At 35.5% G+C, this 13,930-nt stretch overlaps 1 protein-coding gene across 1 annotated transcript in view; it reads left to right on the top strand.

Moving 5' to 3' along the window:
- The window catches only part of NUFIP2 (nuclear FMR1 interacting protein 2), a 29,517-nt gene extending 15,733 nt beyond the window's left edge, over positions 1 to 13,784 (top strand). The window contains exons 3-4 of the mRNA XM_037070022.1: positions 3,971 to 4,003; positions 4,966 to 13,784. Coding sequence (XP_036925917.1) covers positions 3,971 to 4,003; positions 4,966 to 5,018 — 86 coding nt within the window. The 3' untranslated portion in view covers positions 5,019 to 13,784. The remainder of the gene's footprint in view (positions 1 to 3,970; positions 4,004 to 4,965) is intronic.
- The last annotated feature ends 146 nt before the right edge of the window (positions 13,785 to 13,930 follow it).

Below are 13,930 nucleotides of genomic sequence, written 5' to 3'. Positions count from 1 at the left end.
ATTGGCTCTGGGACTTTGAGTTCTTCTTGCGCCATCTTTTGGGCTGTTCGTGCCTGTTAAGTAGCAGGATCAGAGCCCTAGGTTTTCACCAGAGCGGGGCAACTAAGTCTCTGGGTTGTGATGTATGTGGGGTCGGGGCCAAAGAGGGACAATGGCTTCCCGCTGCCACGACCCCCACCGGCACCGCAGCCACCACGGTCACCAGGCCCACGCGTTTTGTTCCACTGCACGTGAGTGTGCCACCGCTGTCAGCCCTCCACCACTGGGTTCGCCCCCTGGGGCCTGCGTGGTCTGTCTCACTGTGCGCAAATGTGCGGCCTTGGTCAGTCTGCCCTGCACCCCGACTGGTTCCGGGCTGCCTGCGCTCCTAGGTTGGGGGATCTGTCCTGACCGACCCAGCTCCGCTGCTGGCTCCACCTCTCTTACCGTCCCTGTGGAACGGTTCGTAGCTGTCGGACTTCCGGTTCGTAGCTATGGGACTTCCGTATAATTCCGTTTTCTGGTCTTTGGGTGTGTCCTAGTTCTCCAAACCTTTGTTGTATTGAAACTTGGTTGTGGGAGAAGGCAAAGTGTTTCCACCTATGTCTCCATCTTGGCGGAAGTCGCAATTATGGGATTCTTGATTCTGCTTTGTGCATAAAAGCAGCCATAGGTACTATATGCAATGGGTGTGACTGTTCCAATAAAACTTTTTTTTAAAACAGGTGGTGATTAGAACCCACTTTGCTGACCCCTGCTTAAGCACACTTTTAATACCACCAAGCTTTACTCATGCTATTGCATCTACCTAGAAAAGCTTGCCTGCTCTGCTAAGCTCACAAAGGCACAGCCTTTCTGTTTGGGGGTCTATATCCTTAGTCCCTAAACAATACTTTTTAATTCACTTAGAATTAAGAATTTGCAGGTAATTAGACATTTACTACAGGAAACATTGTGATGGGGAGCTACACAATATGTGGAAAAGTACTCTGCTTTTGAAATTGAATGCTAAATTGTCTTTATTTGAGAAAGGCATAACTAAATATTGAAAATTTGACAGTAAAGTTTCAGATTTGGATGGTGGTCTAAATTACAGATTTTTATTAAAATTTGCCTGCCTTAGTGTATTTGAAGAACAGAACCCTTTGCTTAGGTTAGCAGGTTTGGCCCTGTAGCCATTTCTTAGTAACTATTATACAAAGTAACTCATTTCATATTTAGCATCTGAATTGAGATTTCTGTAAGCCTCTACAAGAGGGCAAAATATAATTTACTACTTTCTATGTGTTCTGTAGCCTAGCTTGTTGGTCTTAATAGTGTTATTTAAGTATGACATATAATTGTGCAAATGATATTTATTCCCCTTTCTTTTTGATCTTTGTTAGAGTTTCACAGGAACTTTAAAATTCTAGGTAACCCAAGGTAAATCAAGGTAACCCAGTTGCTACTAGTTATAGAAGTAATTAATATTAAATAGCAGGAAGGGAACTTACTGATTTATTTCTTGGGTAGAAGGATTCAATGCTGGCCCATGGCTAATTTTTTTTAGCTAGGTCATACTTTCCATTTCCCTCCTCAAAAGTCATGATCAGATTTACTACTCCAGAGTTCATAGTTGAAGATAAAAAACTTTGTTACCAGAAATCATTTAAAATCACTCTATAATATTAGAGTAAAACCTAAAGCGTAATGTTCTAGGTAAGCTAAGCAAATGTCTTTAATCCATTAAAGAAATTGGGTGTTTGCAAAACAGTTGACTATTGGGTAACATGGGTTTGACCTGTATAGGTCCACTTAAACATGATTTCTTGCAATAAATAACTGCACTGTTTTCCATTCACGGTAGAAAGTCCACAGATGCAGAGGGCTGACTGCATAGATGCATAAATCTATGCCATTTTATATGGGGCCTTGAGCATCCCTGGGTTTTTGGTATCTGTGGTGGGGTCATGGAGCTAATCACCTGTGGGTAATGAGGAAAGACTTAAGTTTTGGGAAAGTCAAATGTTATACTTAGATTAGGGGTTGTTATCCCTAATCCCATGTTCCAAGGGTCAACAGTAGTTACTGTTATTTTTATTCTGAAATTGGTATGTTTGCCTTGCTTTAAAGTAGTACAATTGCTAGTATGACTCTTCAGTGAAGTCTGTTCCCACCCCTACCGCCCCCAAAAGAGGCAGGGGAAGGTTGAGGTTTGTGGTGGTGGGATAATATGAAAAGTTTGTTACTTTTTTCCCCCTCAACATATGACTAAATGTAGATTTAGTCATAAATCTACATTTAACTTTGCATTAAGCAAACTTAATTAGCATCACAGAACTCAGGAATTATTGCAAAATGTGAAATTTTTGTATTTTTCACAAAAATAAAAAAAATATTGATTATATTGTTTATTTTTTGTAGTCAGGCCAGCCAAGAAAAGGTGTTTCTTTGAATTTCTTAAAATAAGCCACTCTGAAGAGCAGAAACTTGTAAGATAACAGATTTAATGACTATTTCAACTATTCCTGATTGTCTGAAACTAATGGAATTAGAAATTATTTTGGAGTGATGAATGTAAGCACCATGACTAGAATTCCCTTTATGATGTATCTTCCCTTTTTCCAATTTAGATTGGTTACAATTCTCTCCCCTTCTTAGGCCTCCTAGGAGAGTGGTGTTTTCCTGCTAATCTGTGGATGAGGATCTGCCCATCCTAGTTCCTAGTTTTTGTTTAATGAGAGAATTGCTGTGATGCCTTTAATGGGATTTTATCTGGACAGTTACTTTGATCATTTGGATAATTAACCTATTTCTCTGAACATTCAATTATGACAAATTTTCAAATAGCAGTTTTTTAGAAGTGTGTTGGATAGTGTGGGGGATTGTTGGGCAGGGAGACTGTGCTTTTTATCTTAACCCTGGGAAAAGGATTATGTTGTATCTCATCTGTAACCCATGTCCAGATATATCCTATTTTAGTGAACTCCAGTTTTGTTTTTGTTTAACAATAATTGGTTGCTGATAAATATAGGAAGCAATTACACAGAATCCAGTTATACAGTGTAAAATCACCAGTTTTTTTTTAAAGATGGTAGTTATATGAGCACATGGAGAGTACTTATTCCCAGTGTTAGTTATGGTTCATTTCTGTTTCCAAGTAGTTTTTGTTTACATTAATATCTCCTAGTAGAGTATTTGCTTTCAAGGTCCTATTCTTAGCTTCTTGTTGTATAATAGTCATTTACTGTTTTACTTATCAAGATTTCAGATATCCCCTCTGAAGATTTCTAGTATGTTTCCATGTGGAGCCTTTGCCTTCTTTCTGAATGTCACTATTGTTTGGTCATTTACATATTTCCCTTATTGTAAAATACCGAAGTGAGCACATTGTATATTATCACGTTTGGATGGGTTGGAACAAATAAGGATTGTGTGCTATTAATAAATGGGTATGGGTAGGCATTTCAGCCCTATGGGTTACTGTAACTCATATGGTATGTTTAAAGAACAGAGCCATTTGCCTATAGCAAAAGTAAAGTTTTCATAAGGCATTTTAAGCATCAAGCTTAATTAATCAAATTTGACAAACGCTTCATTCATAAGACTTGGGGTACTTGTTGAGGGGTGATGGGTTACCAGAAAATACTTGATTTTTAAATAACTATGACTTATTACAAGAAGTATCATTTTATCTGAAACATGATTCTATGTAACTTTGCTATTTTTATAGACAAATAGTTCTCTTGGCAGTTGGATTTCAGATAAGAATTGACTTTCTGTGATCAACACTTAAGGCAATCTGAAAGACATGCTTCAGAATTATAGAAAAATAAGAGTTGTTTTGTCTGAGCTTTATAGAGCTATGCTATTCCAACCCTACCTCCAGTCCAGCAATAATCAATCTAGTTATTTTAGACTTAAAGTGAAAAGTATAGCTTTGAACAAAACTGTACAAAACTATAGCTGTACAAAACTTAGTGTATAAAATAATCTTTTTTTTTCTTTGCAGAAATGGAATCTATTTGGAATTTGCAGAAGCAAGGTAAGAATGTTTAGCTTACTAGAAATGTTAGTATTAATCACTAGTTACTATATTCCTGAATAATAGGAATTCAAAGTAACACTGGTGTCTTTGTCCAGACACATTCTGACCGTTTTATACCTTGAGCCCAGCAGATCTACAAGTTTAGGTCATGATTGGGACTTAGCTAGTAATTTTGCCAAACAAACTTAACTTGAAATTTTTTGTGCTAGGTGTTACTTGAATGATGTCTTACTATAGACAATCTACACTGGTTAAAATAAAATTTGACTTCATTTTTCTGAGAACAAAAAAACCCAAATCCATTTATTTTAGTATTGGATTATTGACAGTTTAGGGCTTTTTCTTTGTCTGCTTTTTTTTTTCCAAATGTATTGTACTACTTTTATAATCAGGAACAACATATAAAGAAAACCTTTGTTAATTGAATTTGATTCTAATCTGTAGGAGTTGAGGCACTCATTGGTTAGAGGACCCTGTTGCTGGGAATCCATTAGGGTGCTGAACTATTAGGTTCAGAAAAAATGGATCACACATGTGTTAATACAAGAGGAACTGGTCTTTAAATTATATTTTCATTAAAATGAGGGGCAGTTTAGCCCTGCCTGGCGTAGCTCAGTGGATTGAGCGCGGGCCTGCGAACCAGATGATCGCAGTTTGATTCCCAGTCAGGGCACATGCCTGGGTTGCAGATCAGGTTCCTTGCAGGCTAACTACCAGCAGGGGATGCACAAAAGGCAACCATACATTGATGTTTCTCTCCCTCTCTCCTTCCCATCTAAAGATAAATAAATAAATAAAATCTTTAAAAATAAATAAATAAAATGAGGGGCAGTTTAAATGATGATGCTTATTTTGGATTTGTTATTGGAACATTGGCATGTTCCAATGCCAATCCTTTGAGGATTCCAAGCCTTGTTTTATTTGTTTGTTTGTTTATTTATTTTTAACCTTCCTTCCAGATCCCAAAAGGATAATCACTTACAATGAAGCCATGGATAGTCCAGATCAATGAAGGACCAGACTGCCTCTTTGTAACCTTTCTGCAGCATTAGAGCCACCGTTCATGGGGGACACAAGGCTTTTATGCTCCTAGATCTTCAGCGCAGCAGAGGAACCATAAGTAGAATCACAGGATAATATATACAAATATATATATATACATATATATATATATATAGTTATTTAAAAAAGGCAACTGAAAGTAATTAGACTTCTTAAGGAATCAAATTTATTTCAAGAGACTATACATGGTTATTTAATCTCCGGTACTGAATAGTTTTTTTCTTTTTTCTTATGTTAGTTTTTGTTTTTAAGTGTGAATGCAAGTGATTAATGAATACAGACTTGTTAACAAGCGTGGTTCTAAAGTTCCTGCTGTCATCAACTTGGGCAACAAATGACCCACTGGAAAGGCCAATACACTTAAGAGATCTCTGTATCTTGTTCTGTGACTAAAGTGATACACTAATCACAGGGAACCCAGAATGATTCAACATTTTCCTCCACTCTTCCCTTAATCTTTTGGTTTTAATTTGAGCCCTGCGAGAATGCTGGATACATGCCTTGAAGTTTGCAGGGGTGTATTTTTTTAGCAAATATGATTTGCATGTCTTGCCACAAGTTAAGCAACCTCTGTGGGGTGTTAGGGAAATATTTTTTCCTTTCATTTTTTTTTGTGGGGTGGGACTAGGGGAGGGCATTGAAGTTCTACAGTTCTGGAATAGTTGGTGGTACATAGTTCACTTGGCTTTGGTTACATATTGGACTTTAACAAGTGAAGAATCCATGAGTATCTTTTAAGGAAAAGTTGCAGAACAAACAATTGGCTTTAGATATTTAATATGGAAAAATACTCCTATGCCCATCTTTTAATGTAATTGTGTAAGTGGGAGCAAAAATATATTCTGCTTTTCAACTGTAGGTGCTCCAGACTTGCTCTCTGTCACTAACACTAAATGTGCTGTTTTTCTTGTTTTTCATCAAACATCTTAAGAGAAACTTCTGTACCTTTTTGTAAATTCTCTTTTAATTTCAGAAATATCTAAAAGGGGAAGAAAAGTATTCCGTGAAAGCTATAAAACTTTTTATGTTTTTAGCCAGTGAGAAGGTAATAAACCTTGCCAATAGAAAATGTGTTTTCATGTAAACTATACTTCTGAGCTTATTAGCTTCTAATTATATCTTAATAAATATATTTTATTACTAGAGCAAAATGGGTTTTTTAAGGAAAATAATGTGAAATTCTGGAAATTTTCTTTTGGGCAGAGAAGAGCATTAGCCCTGTCTTATCATCACATTGCCATCCTGTTGCACTGCAGCTTGTATATAGCATGCTAAAATAAGTTTTTTTGTGTGTGTGCAAAAATGAAGGGTCCAATTTAAGATTGGGTGATGTTAGTGGCATAAAAACAAGTTCTCTGGCCTGACGTAGCATCACATTACACACACAGAAATTAGTATATCCATGTATGACAAATACAGGTTAAAATAGCAGGGCATTTCTATAGAGAGGCATAGTCCAATAAAAGTAGACGGGATCCCCTTTGCTTAAAAAATGACCAGTTTTTAGCAGCTATAGTATGGATGAGTTTCCTTGTTTTGTTGATTATTTGAGGCTTTTAACAAGTAGTTTCTAAAAGAAGCTGTTGAATTCAACATAGAATAAGTATCTTTATAGTCTGGATATCTGCCCTGCTTAGATTTTAAAAGTATAAGCATGGATTGCCAATTCCACTTGATGTAAACGAAACCTTTTATACATTATATATATATATATATATATGTGTGTGTGTGTATATATATATATAAATATAAAATAACTTATTGTATCAGTCCAGGTTCAGAAACTTGTGGTAGGCCAGTTCCAGATAGTTTCATTTCACCTGTAAACTGTATCACTTTTACTGATATTGTAATTTTCAAATGTATAATATGTTTACAGATGTGCCCTGCATTTAGTCTGCCTTGTTCCTATTTTGATTTTTGTTGAGTCTCCTGCCTGCTTGCCAAAAGCTAGGATGCTTCAGGCCCATGTACAATTGAAAGCAGAAGCATCCTTGAGCTTTAAAGCATTGAACAAACTGGAAAATGCAACATACCACATACTGAAGTGAAAGAAGTCTGTGTTTTTGTGTTTTTTTTTTAATAAAATTTTTCAAAAAGATTTTTTTTAAAAATGGTATAAGGTTGATTTAAGGAAGAAAAAAGGCTCCAGTTTGTTTTACAGGTTTTAAAGTTCTGCTGTGTGTTCAATTGCCTTGTGTAACCACTTGTCGCCTTAGGGCCAGATTCCACCCCCACCCCCCACTCCCATGCCCCCTTTTTATTTTAAAATGTCCGTTTTGCTTGCCTAGAATTTTAAAGCTCTTCTGTCTCACAACTCACAAGAAACTTTCTGGGTTTGTGACATACAGAGGTTGAATGAATATCAATTTAAAAAGGAAAAAAAGAAACCACAGCCCCCATCTGAATTTGCGTTTAAATCTAGAAGCAACACTTAATAAAATGTCCAGAAAGCTGTTGTTGCTTTCCTACTTCCCTTCCCCTCCCCTCAGGCCTCCATGTTTAGAGAAGCCAAAAAGAATGTATCCCTTCTGTTTGTCCAAAGGTTTTTTGAGAGTCTCATTTCTAAATGAAACAATGCAACATTTCACTTGATTTCTCCACTGAAATTTCCTTGATTATATGGCTAGAGGTATATAGTTAGAAATGTCTCTTAACCTTCTGGGAACCCTAGAGCCCCATCATATTAACTGTCAGTATTTGGGGGGCATTGGGTTGATAGACTTAATTGCCTAGGTACAAGCAGGACTTTGGGACAAATATCCTTTGTGCTGTTTGGTAACACCTAACTCTCTACTTGTTGCAATCTTTCTCCTTAGGTCCTCACACAATTCCTTACAGAGCACTTATTAAAAAAAAATCTTAAGAGTTGATCTGTTTTCTCATTATTTTTGTGTAAGCTTCTAAACAAACTTCAGCTGTGATTAATTTAGCACATTTAAATAACGTTAATGTGTTTTACTGTTTGTTATAAAGATTTTCCTTCAACTCAGAGTATTAGTACTGTAGCATAAACCAAATACAGTCTAGAGGGGATTTTTAACATCCCTCCATTATAAAGACTGAAAGGTGTGTGTGTGTGTGTGCGCGTGTGCGTGCGTATGTGTGCTTGTGTGTGAGGGAAAGAGGGAGATATAAAAATTAGTAAATGAATGTGTGTAAGACATTAGTATTCAGAGATTGAACTTGTATTTATTTTGTGCCATTTGTTTTCATTACACAGAATAAAGTCAGGTGGTTTTAATCCTTAAAGGGGTAGTATTTGAAAATGGCACTAAGAATGAAATCATGACCTATTTTTTTAATAGCTATGAAGATACTAATTATGGGTGAAGATTTCTTTTAAATTCTGTCTTGATTGTAGACTTCCGTGTCACATACCACTCTCTTACAGATGTCTTGAATAATTTCCCTTCCCCACAAAAGACAGGGTGTATTTATCTTTCTCTTTATTCACCCCTACTTTGCTGAACTGAAGTTAATTGCATAGCCTTTCCTCTTACCTCCCAGTAATGAATTTTCACATAAAGTGTATTTTATAGTATCTGTAATTAGCCCTTCCTCCGCTACCTTCTAGGAGGCAATAGAAAATAACTAGGAATTTGTTAATGCCCGTTAGTTTTTTCTTGAAATAAATGGCTGGAAAGATTCTCTCCATTTTAGAATTTTGTTCTTAATCTGCTTACCTAGTCATCACTCAGAATCTGCAAAAACCTTATAAAGAAAAAAAAGTGCTGCATTGTTTTTTCAAATAACAGTTTCTAGGGAAAATATGACAAACCTCAATTATGAATGTTGTCCACAATATAAAATATATTCACAAAACATTACAAAAGCAGTGGTGGTTTCATACTTAGTCATTAGGTTTATTGCTAACCCAATTGGAGGCATCTAATGGTTTATCTTTGGCGGTAAACTTTTTTTTACAATGAAAAAGCCATTTAGTTGTGAAGTTGAATGTCTTGTACCAAATGGCCACAGACAAAGAAATCTGTAAGAGGGCTGCACTTGATTTTTACCTTGCGCTAAATAAGGAGTCATTCTTTCATGGCTTTCTTCTTTAGAGAAGTAGATAAAAGTCTCATTTCCAAGGATTATGAGTATAGTTTTGCCACTGGACCATATTTTCAAATAATACATGATCCCTCTTTTGTACCTATGCTAATTGCAAAACAGATACTGTAGTGGGACAAGTACATATTTTGGGCAATAGTTTTTATGATGGGTCTGTTGACCCTGCATCAGTTGAGGTAGAATATGATCAGGCAATGTCTTAGTAAGTCCTAGGTAGTCCTGCTGAATTTTAAAAGAGGGTAGAATTTGCTCATCTTCCCAAAATGTTCATATTTGATTAAAGGGGAGGGGCAGAGGACAAGACTAGAAGTATAATAGCTGCTCTAAGTTTACAGAGACACATAAGTTATCATTAGTTTTTAATATTGATGTTGTTTTTTAATGTAATTAATAGAGCGCCAGGATTCTTTTATAGTAAGAAAGATGGGCTTCTGCTCTGAGTATCATAAAATGTTTTTAAATGTACTTAAGTCTGTTCAGATGTGAGAACCAGGACCACACTGGGTTGGTTTTAAAAAGTGAATCATTGGCTCTACTTAAATTTCAAAGTCTTGCTACTCCAGGGTTTTCAGAATAAACGATGTTTTGAGTTGTGTGCATAATAAAAACACCCAGTGAAGCATAAGTGGTATGTTGGTTTTGCTTTACTGGGAGTGTCAGATAGCAGTTATGGTCTAGAAACCTATGGGACAGCCGTCTCACATGTGGTGGGGTTGCTGATTCAGACTTCCCTATTTAACCATACAATTTTGTTCAGAGTAATAAAGCCATTTTATAATACTGCAGTATCCCTTTTCTACAGCCTTATTAAAATAGCTACAAACATTTTTTTCTAGTGCAGTATCCCTTTCATTGTGTATGAAAGTTTTACTCTACAAACCAACACACCAACTTGAGGTAAATTACATAGCTTTCCATATATCCTTTTTTCCTCAGGTGCTAAACAAAGGCTCTAAAAAATGGATACTGCTTTGGTAATGTCTGCTTTACTCTTAAATATTTCTTTTGCTAGATGTAAAGATTTGATGTTAACAAAAATGGTTTTAATATGTAAATATGAATGCCTCTAGTTTGCCCCATTTGTCTAATACTAGTCTATTTCGTTTATCCTCTGTGGAAGAGGATCCTTTCATGATCTTGAATACATTTCATTAAGTATGTTGCGTTTTTAGAATGAAAATACAACAGTTTTATGTCTTGGATTAATCCTGCTGCTGCTCTGAGAAACTGAAAATCAAATGTGATGCACTTTTTACATTACGATATACCATATCTTTATAGGTTGCTTTGATACCTTTCTTGTAGCACAGCCACTAACAAAAGTGAATGAATTTTAAAATTCTCTTTGGGAGGGAATCAGTACAAATAACTTTATTGGCCTATGAAGGACAGTAACTTAGGAAAATAAAAATTCTGTTAGTGTTAACACTTTTTGGCCTTAAAATGTCTTCTACTACTGAAAATGGTTTAATTCTGGTTCTGTTTTCTATTATTTCCTCTCTCTGCTTCGAAAAAGAGGAGTTGGGAAGAATGGTTTAAAGGGAGTAGTATCATTGGTTTGTTGTTGATCTCTCTTTTGGAAAGCAAACAATTGTCTACTATGTAAGCTAAGTACTCATTGTTTTTGTTCACATACAGAAGAGAAGTAATGCTTCCCTAAGCCAGTCAGACTTAGCTTAATCAAATCAATCAGAACTCCAACTATTCTGCTTCTCTGGTATATTTTTCCTTAGCAAAGATAAATGAGTATAGTAGGAATGCCACTTGATGAGAGAAAAGTAATTTTTCAAGCACATATCCAAACTTGAAGGAGATTAAACCCAAAATAGGAGGAAGAAAACACCAAATGGGGTGGAGGAATATGAGAAAGATATGTGGTCCAAAGCTATCTGGTTATATTTTGATGTTGCCAATATTGCAAAGCCAAAATTTTAAGTTGCTTATTTAATATGTTTCTTGGCCAGAGATCTATTTTTATATCAATGTGCCTTGCATGTATATTAAAAAGAAAATTGGAAAGGCCATGTAGTAATGCCTGAGATGGTTGATGGTTCTTGCCACCTCACTAATTTTTATGCAGTATGAAATGCTCATTCTATCGCCCAACTGGTGCTCTCTGTTTAAAGTTATAGATCTTGTCACAAACTGGAACTATTTTATAAACTGGGGAAGTGATTTAATTTAATTTTTTTTGTTCTTAGTCTGTTAGTGGCTGTTCTGTAGTGGGAAATAGTAAAGGACTCTTCACTCCCTTACCCTCCCCCCTTAGCACCTTCTTCAAATAATGTGATGACACCATATCTTGTGTGTTTTGAAAAAAGTTTCAGCTTGCTGTTTCCTTTTAGTGTTATTTTTAAAAAGTGTTATTAAAAGCATTGTTTGCAAAATCTAGGGAGATAACAGTCCACTTTAATTTGGAATTCTATGTGAGCTATGATCCAAGTTATTGGCTCTTTCCAACCTAAAATTTTTTTTTACTGTTAAAGCACCTTGCTTAGAAAAATTTAAATACTTAACATGTGCAACAATTGTCTCAAAGTAACGAACTGTGCAATTCTTGTCATTAAAAAAAAACTCTCCCTGATGTGACTTGTTAGTTTCTCTGTATTTCCTGCCAGTGTAAATGTGAAAAGCTTTGCTTGCATTACGTTTTAGAAATGCATTTTGCACACGAATTTTGCTGAAGCTCCATGAAAAGGTTAGATCAAAGTAGATGAATAAAGCTATGCACATGTTTTGAAAGTTAATTTGTGTGTCATTACCAAAGTGACCTATCCTTATTTCGTTGCTGTTCTTCGCTTCACCATCTTTAGAAACATGGCTCAAAATGACAGTACTGGGCTAGCTCATCCGTGAAAGCAGAAGAGGAAAACTGGCACCTCTTAGTAAACTTCAGTGTTAAATGAGAGTTTGACTTGTATCTACTAAAGGGCTTCTCTTGAAACAGGGCATTTTTATCAGTTTTACAAACTACTGGATGCTCTTACTCAATGAAATTTTTTTGTTTGAGTAAAAATGGGAAGTAATTCTAACTGAAATGAAGGAAGGACCTTTGCCACGTGGAGTTCTATGACAGTTTTATGACTTAAACCTGGTTTAAAGGTAGGACAACCTTTTTACATTTATCACTGTATCGTGAATTTGGTTTAAGGAATGAATGATTGACCTAATTAGAATCATCTTGCTTAAATAATCTAAGCACAGATTGTTTTAAAGATAATGTCTGTCTTAAAATTTGCCCAAGCTGAGTAGAACAAGTATAGAATTTGGGCAGATTTGGTTAAATTGCTGCAATCTGCATGTATTAAATAGCTTTACTTCATATATATGTGTACTTCAAAGATTGTGTAGATGTACTGGCCAGGTTTTGTCAATCATCTTTTAAAAGATTGTTTTATAATCTTTGCAGGACCTTTGTAGAAGAGGCTAATAAGTTTAAGTAGAAGATAATACTAATGGTATTTCCCCCATGCTTCTAGATATAAGAAATCCTTGTTTTACAGCTTTTTTTGTGTATAGGAGAGTGTTGCTTCTTTGTCATCAGGTGTGCTCTTGGTGTATGTTGTTGACTTTGAAAACACAGCAAAACCGTTCCTTCTGTATCTTCACGCACTAAAAGTGGCCGTTAAAAACTAAGTCTCCTAGTCAAGACTCGAAAGGTGGCCAATAATGCATGCATGGCCTTAAAAGGCATAAATGCAGGAGTGTAGCATTATCTTAGATGGCTCTGGCTTCTCAGTATCTGTCAGTAGTTCACTTCTGTTCAGTCTTAGATCATACTGGAGGAGCAAAATTTCTATGTTGTGTGTCAGCATTTAAGAGCTGAGTTACCTCTTAATCTGGGGAAAGGTTAATTAGTGGGCTACAATTAAGTTAGAGGATGTTTCTCCTTCTCTGTCCCAATTAAAAAGGTTTTTTTCAGTGTTTGTTTTGCCCAGTTTAAAAAGATAGGTTTTTTTTGTAGATAAAAGAATAGTGGCCAGAAATTTACCCTTTTGCTAAATGTTTAGGTATTTGCCATAGCTGTTTCTGATACGGATTCTGAGGAAGTGTCAGTTATGTGATGATCTTCCTTTATTGATGTCTTACTTCACGGTCAGTGTTTTAAAAATATAAATTACAAACATTCTACATCCATACCAAGATTTACTTATTTTATCAGAAAAATAAACTTGAGAACTTTGTAGATCCAATTAAGAGACAATAAGTGTACATTGTTGAATAAAAAATTTTAAAGTTTCTGAAGTGTTTGTGTTATCTTTTTGTGTGCTTTAACAAAAATTACAGCAAACATTGTGACATTGATAACGATATGTTTCCAAAGGGGGAAATACATAAATTCAAGTCTTAAATATGCCGTGGTCATATGTCATGGTTTTTTAAAAAATCATCCACGCTATTTCAGGTGCTTAGAAATGGCATGTTTATTGAAAAATCAGCTGTGAGAACAACTATTCTTGCCTTTTTACGTGGCATTGAGCCTTATGTTCTTCCAATTAAAATTTTAAAAAATTGAGCTAAGCAACCAAAATAAGTTGCCAAGATTCTGAATTTATTCATAACTTTATTTAGAAATATGTGGTAATGCATATTTGAGAAACTTCCTAAATTTGATTAGCATTGATTTATCACCAAGTTGTTTTTTTTTAATTGGCAGAAACATTGACCAAAATTGTGTCTGTCACTGCATAGACTGATACATTTCAGTTGTTGTGTTAATGTTATTTGAGATAGGGAGTAATTGAGCTTGGGCTGGTAAGTGACTTGCCAAATCACAAAGGGGAATTT

This window comes from Sturnira hondurensis, unplaced genomic scaffold, assembly GCF_014824575.4.
Source record: "Sturnira hondurensis isolate 20B ecotype Veracruz unplaced genomic scaffold, ASM1482457v3 Scaffold0018728, whole genome shotgun sequence".
NCBI classification, from domain to species: domain Eukaryota; kingdom Metazoa; phylum Chordata; class Mammalia; order Chiroptera; family Phyllostomidae; genus Sturnira; species Sturnira hondurensis.
Note: the sequence above shows the minus strand (reverse complement) of the source record. Positions and strands in the feature narration are given on the sequence as shown.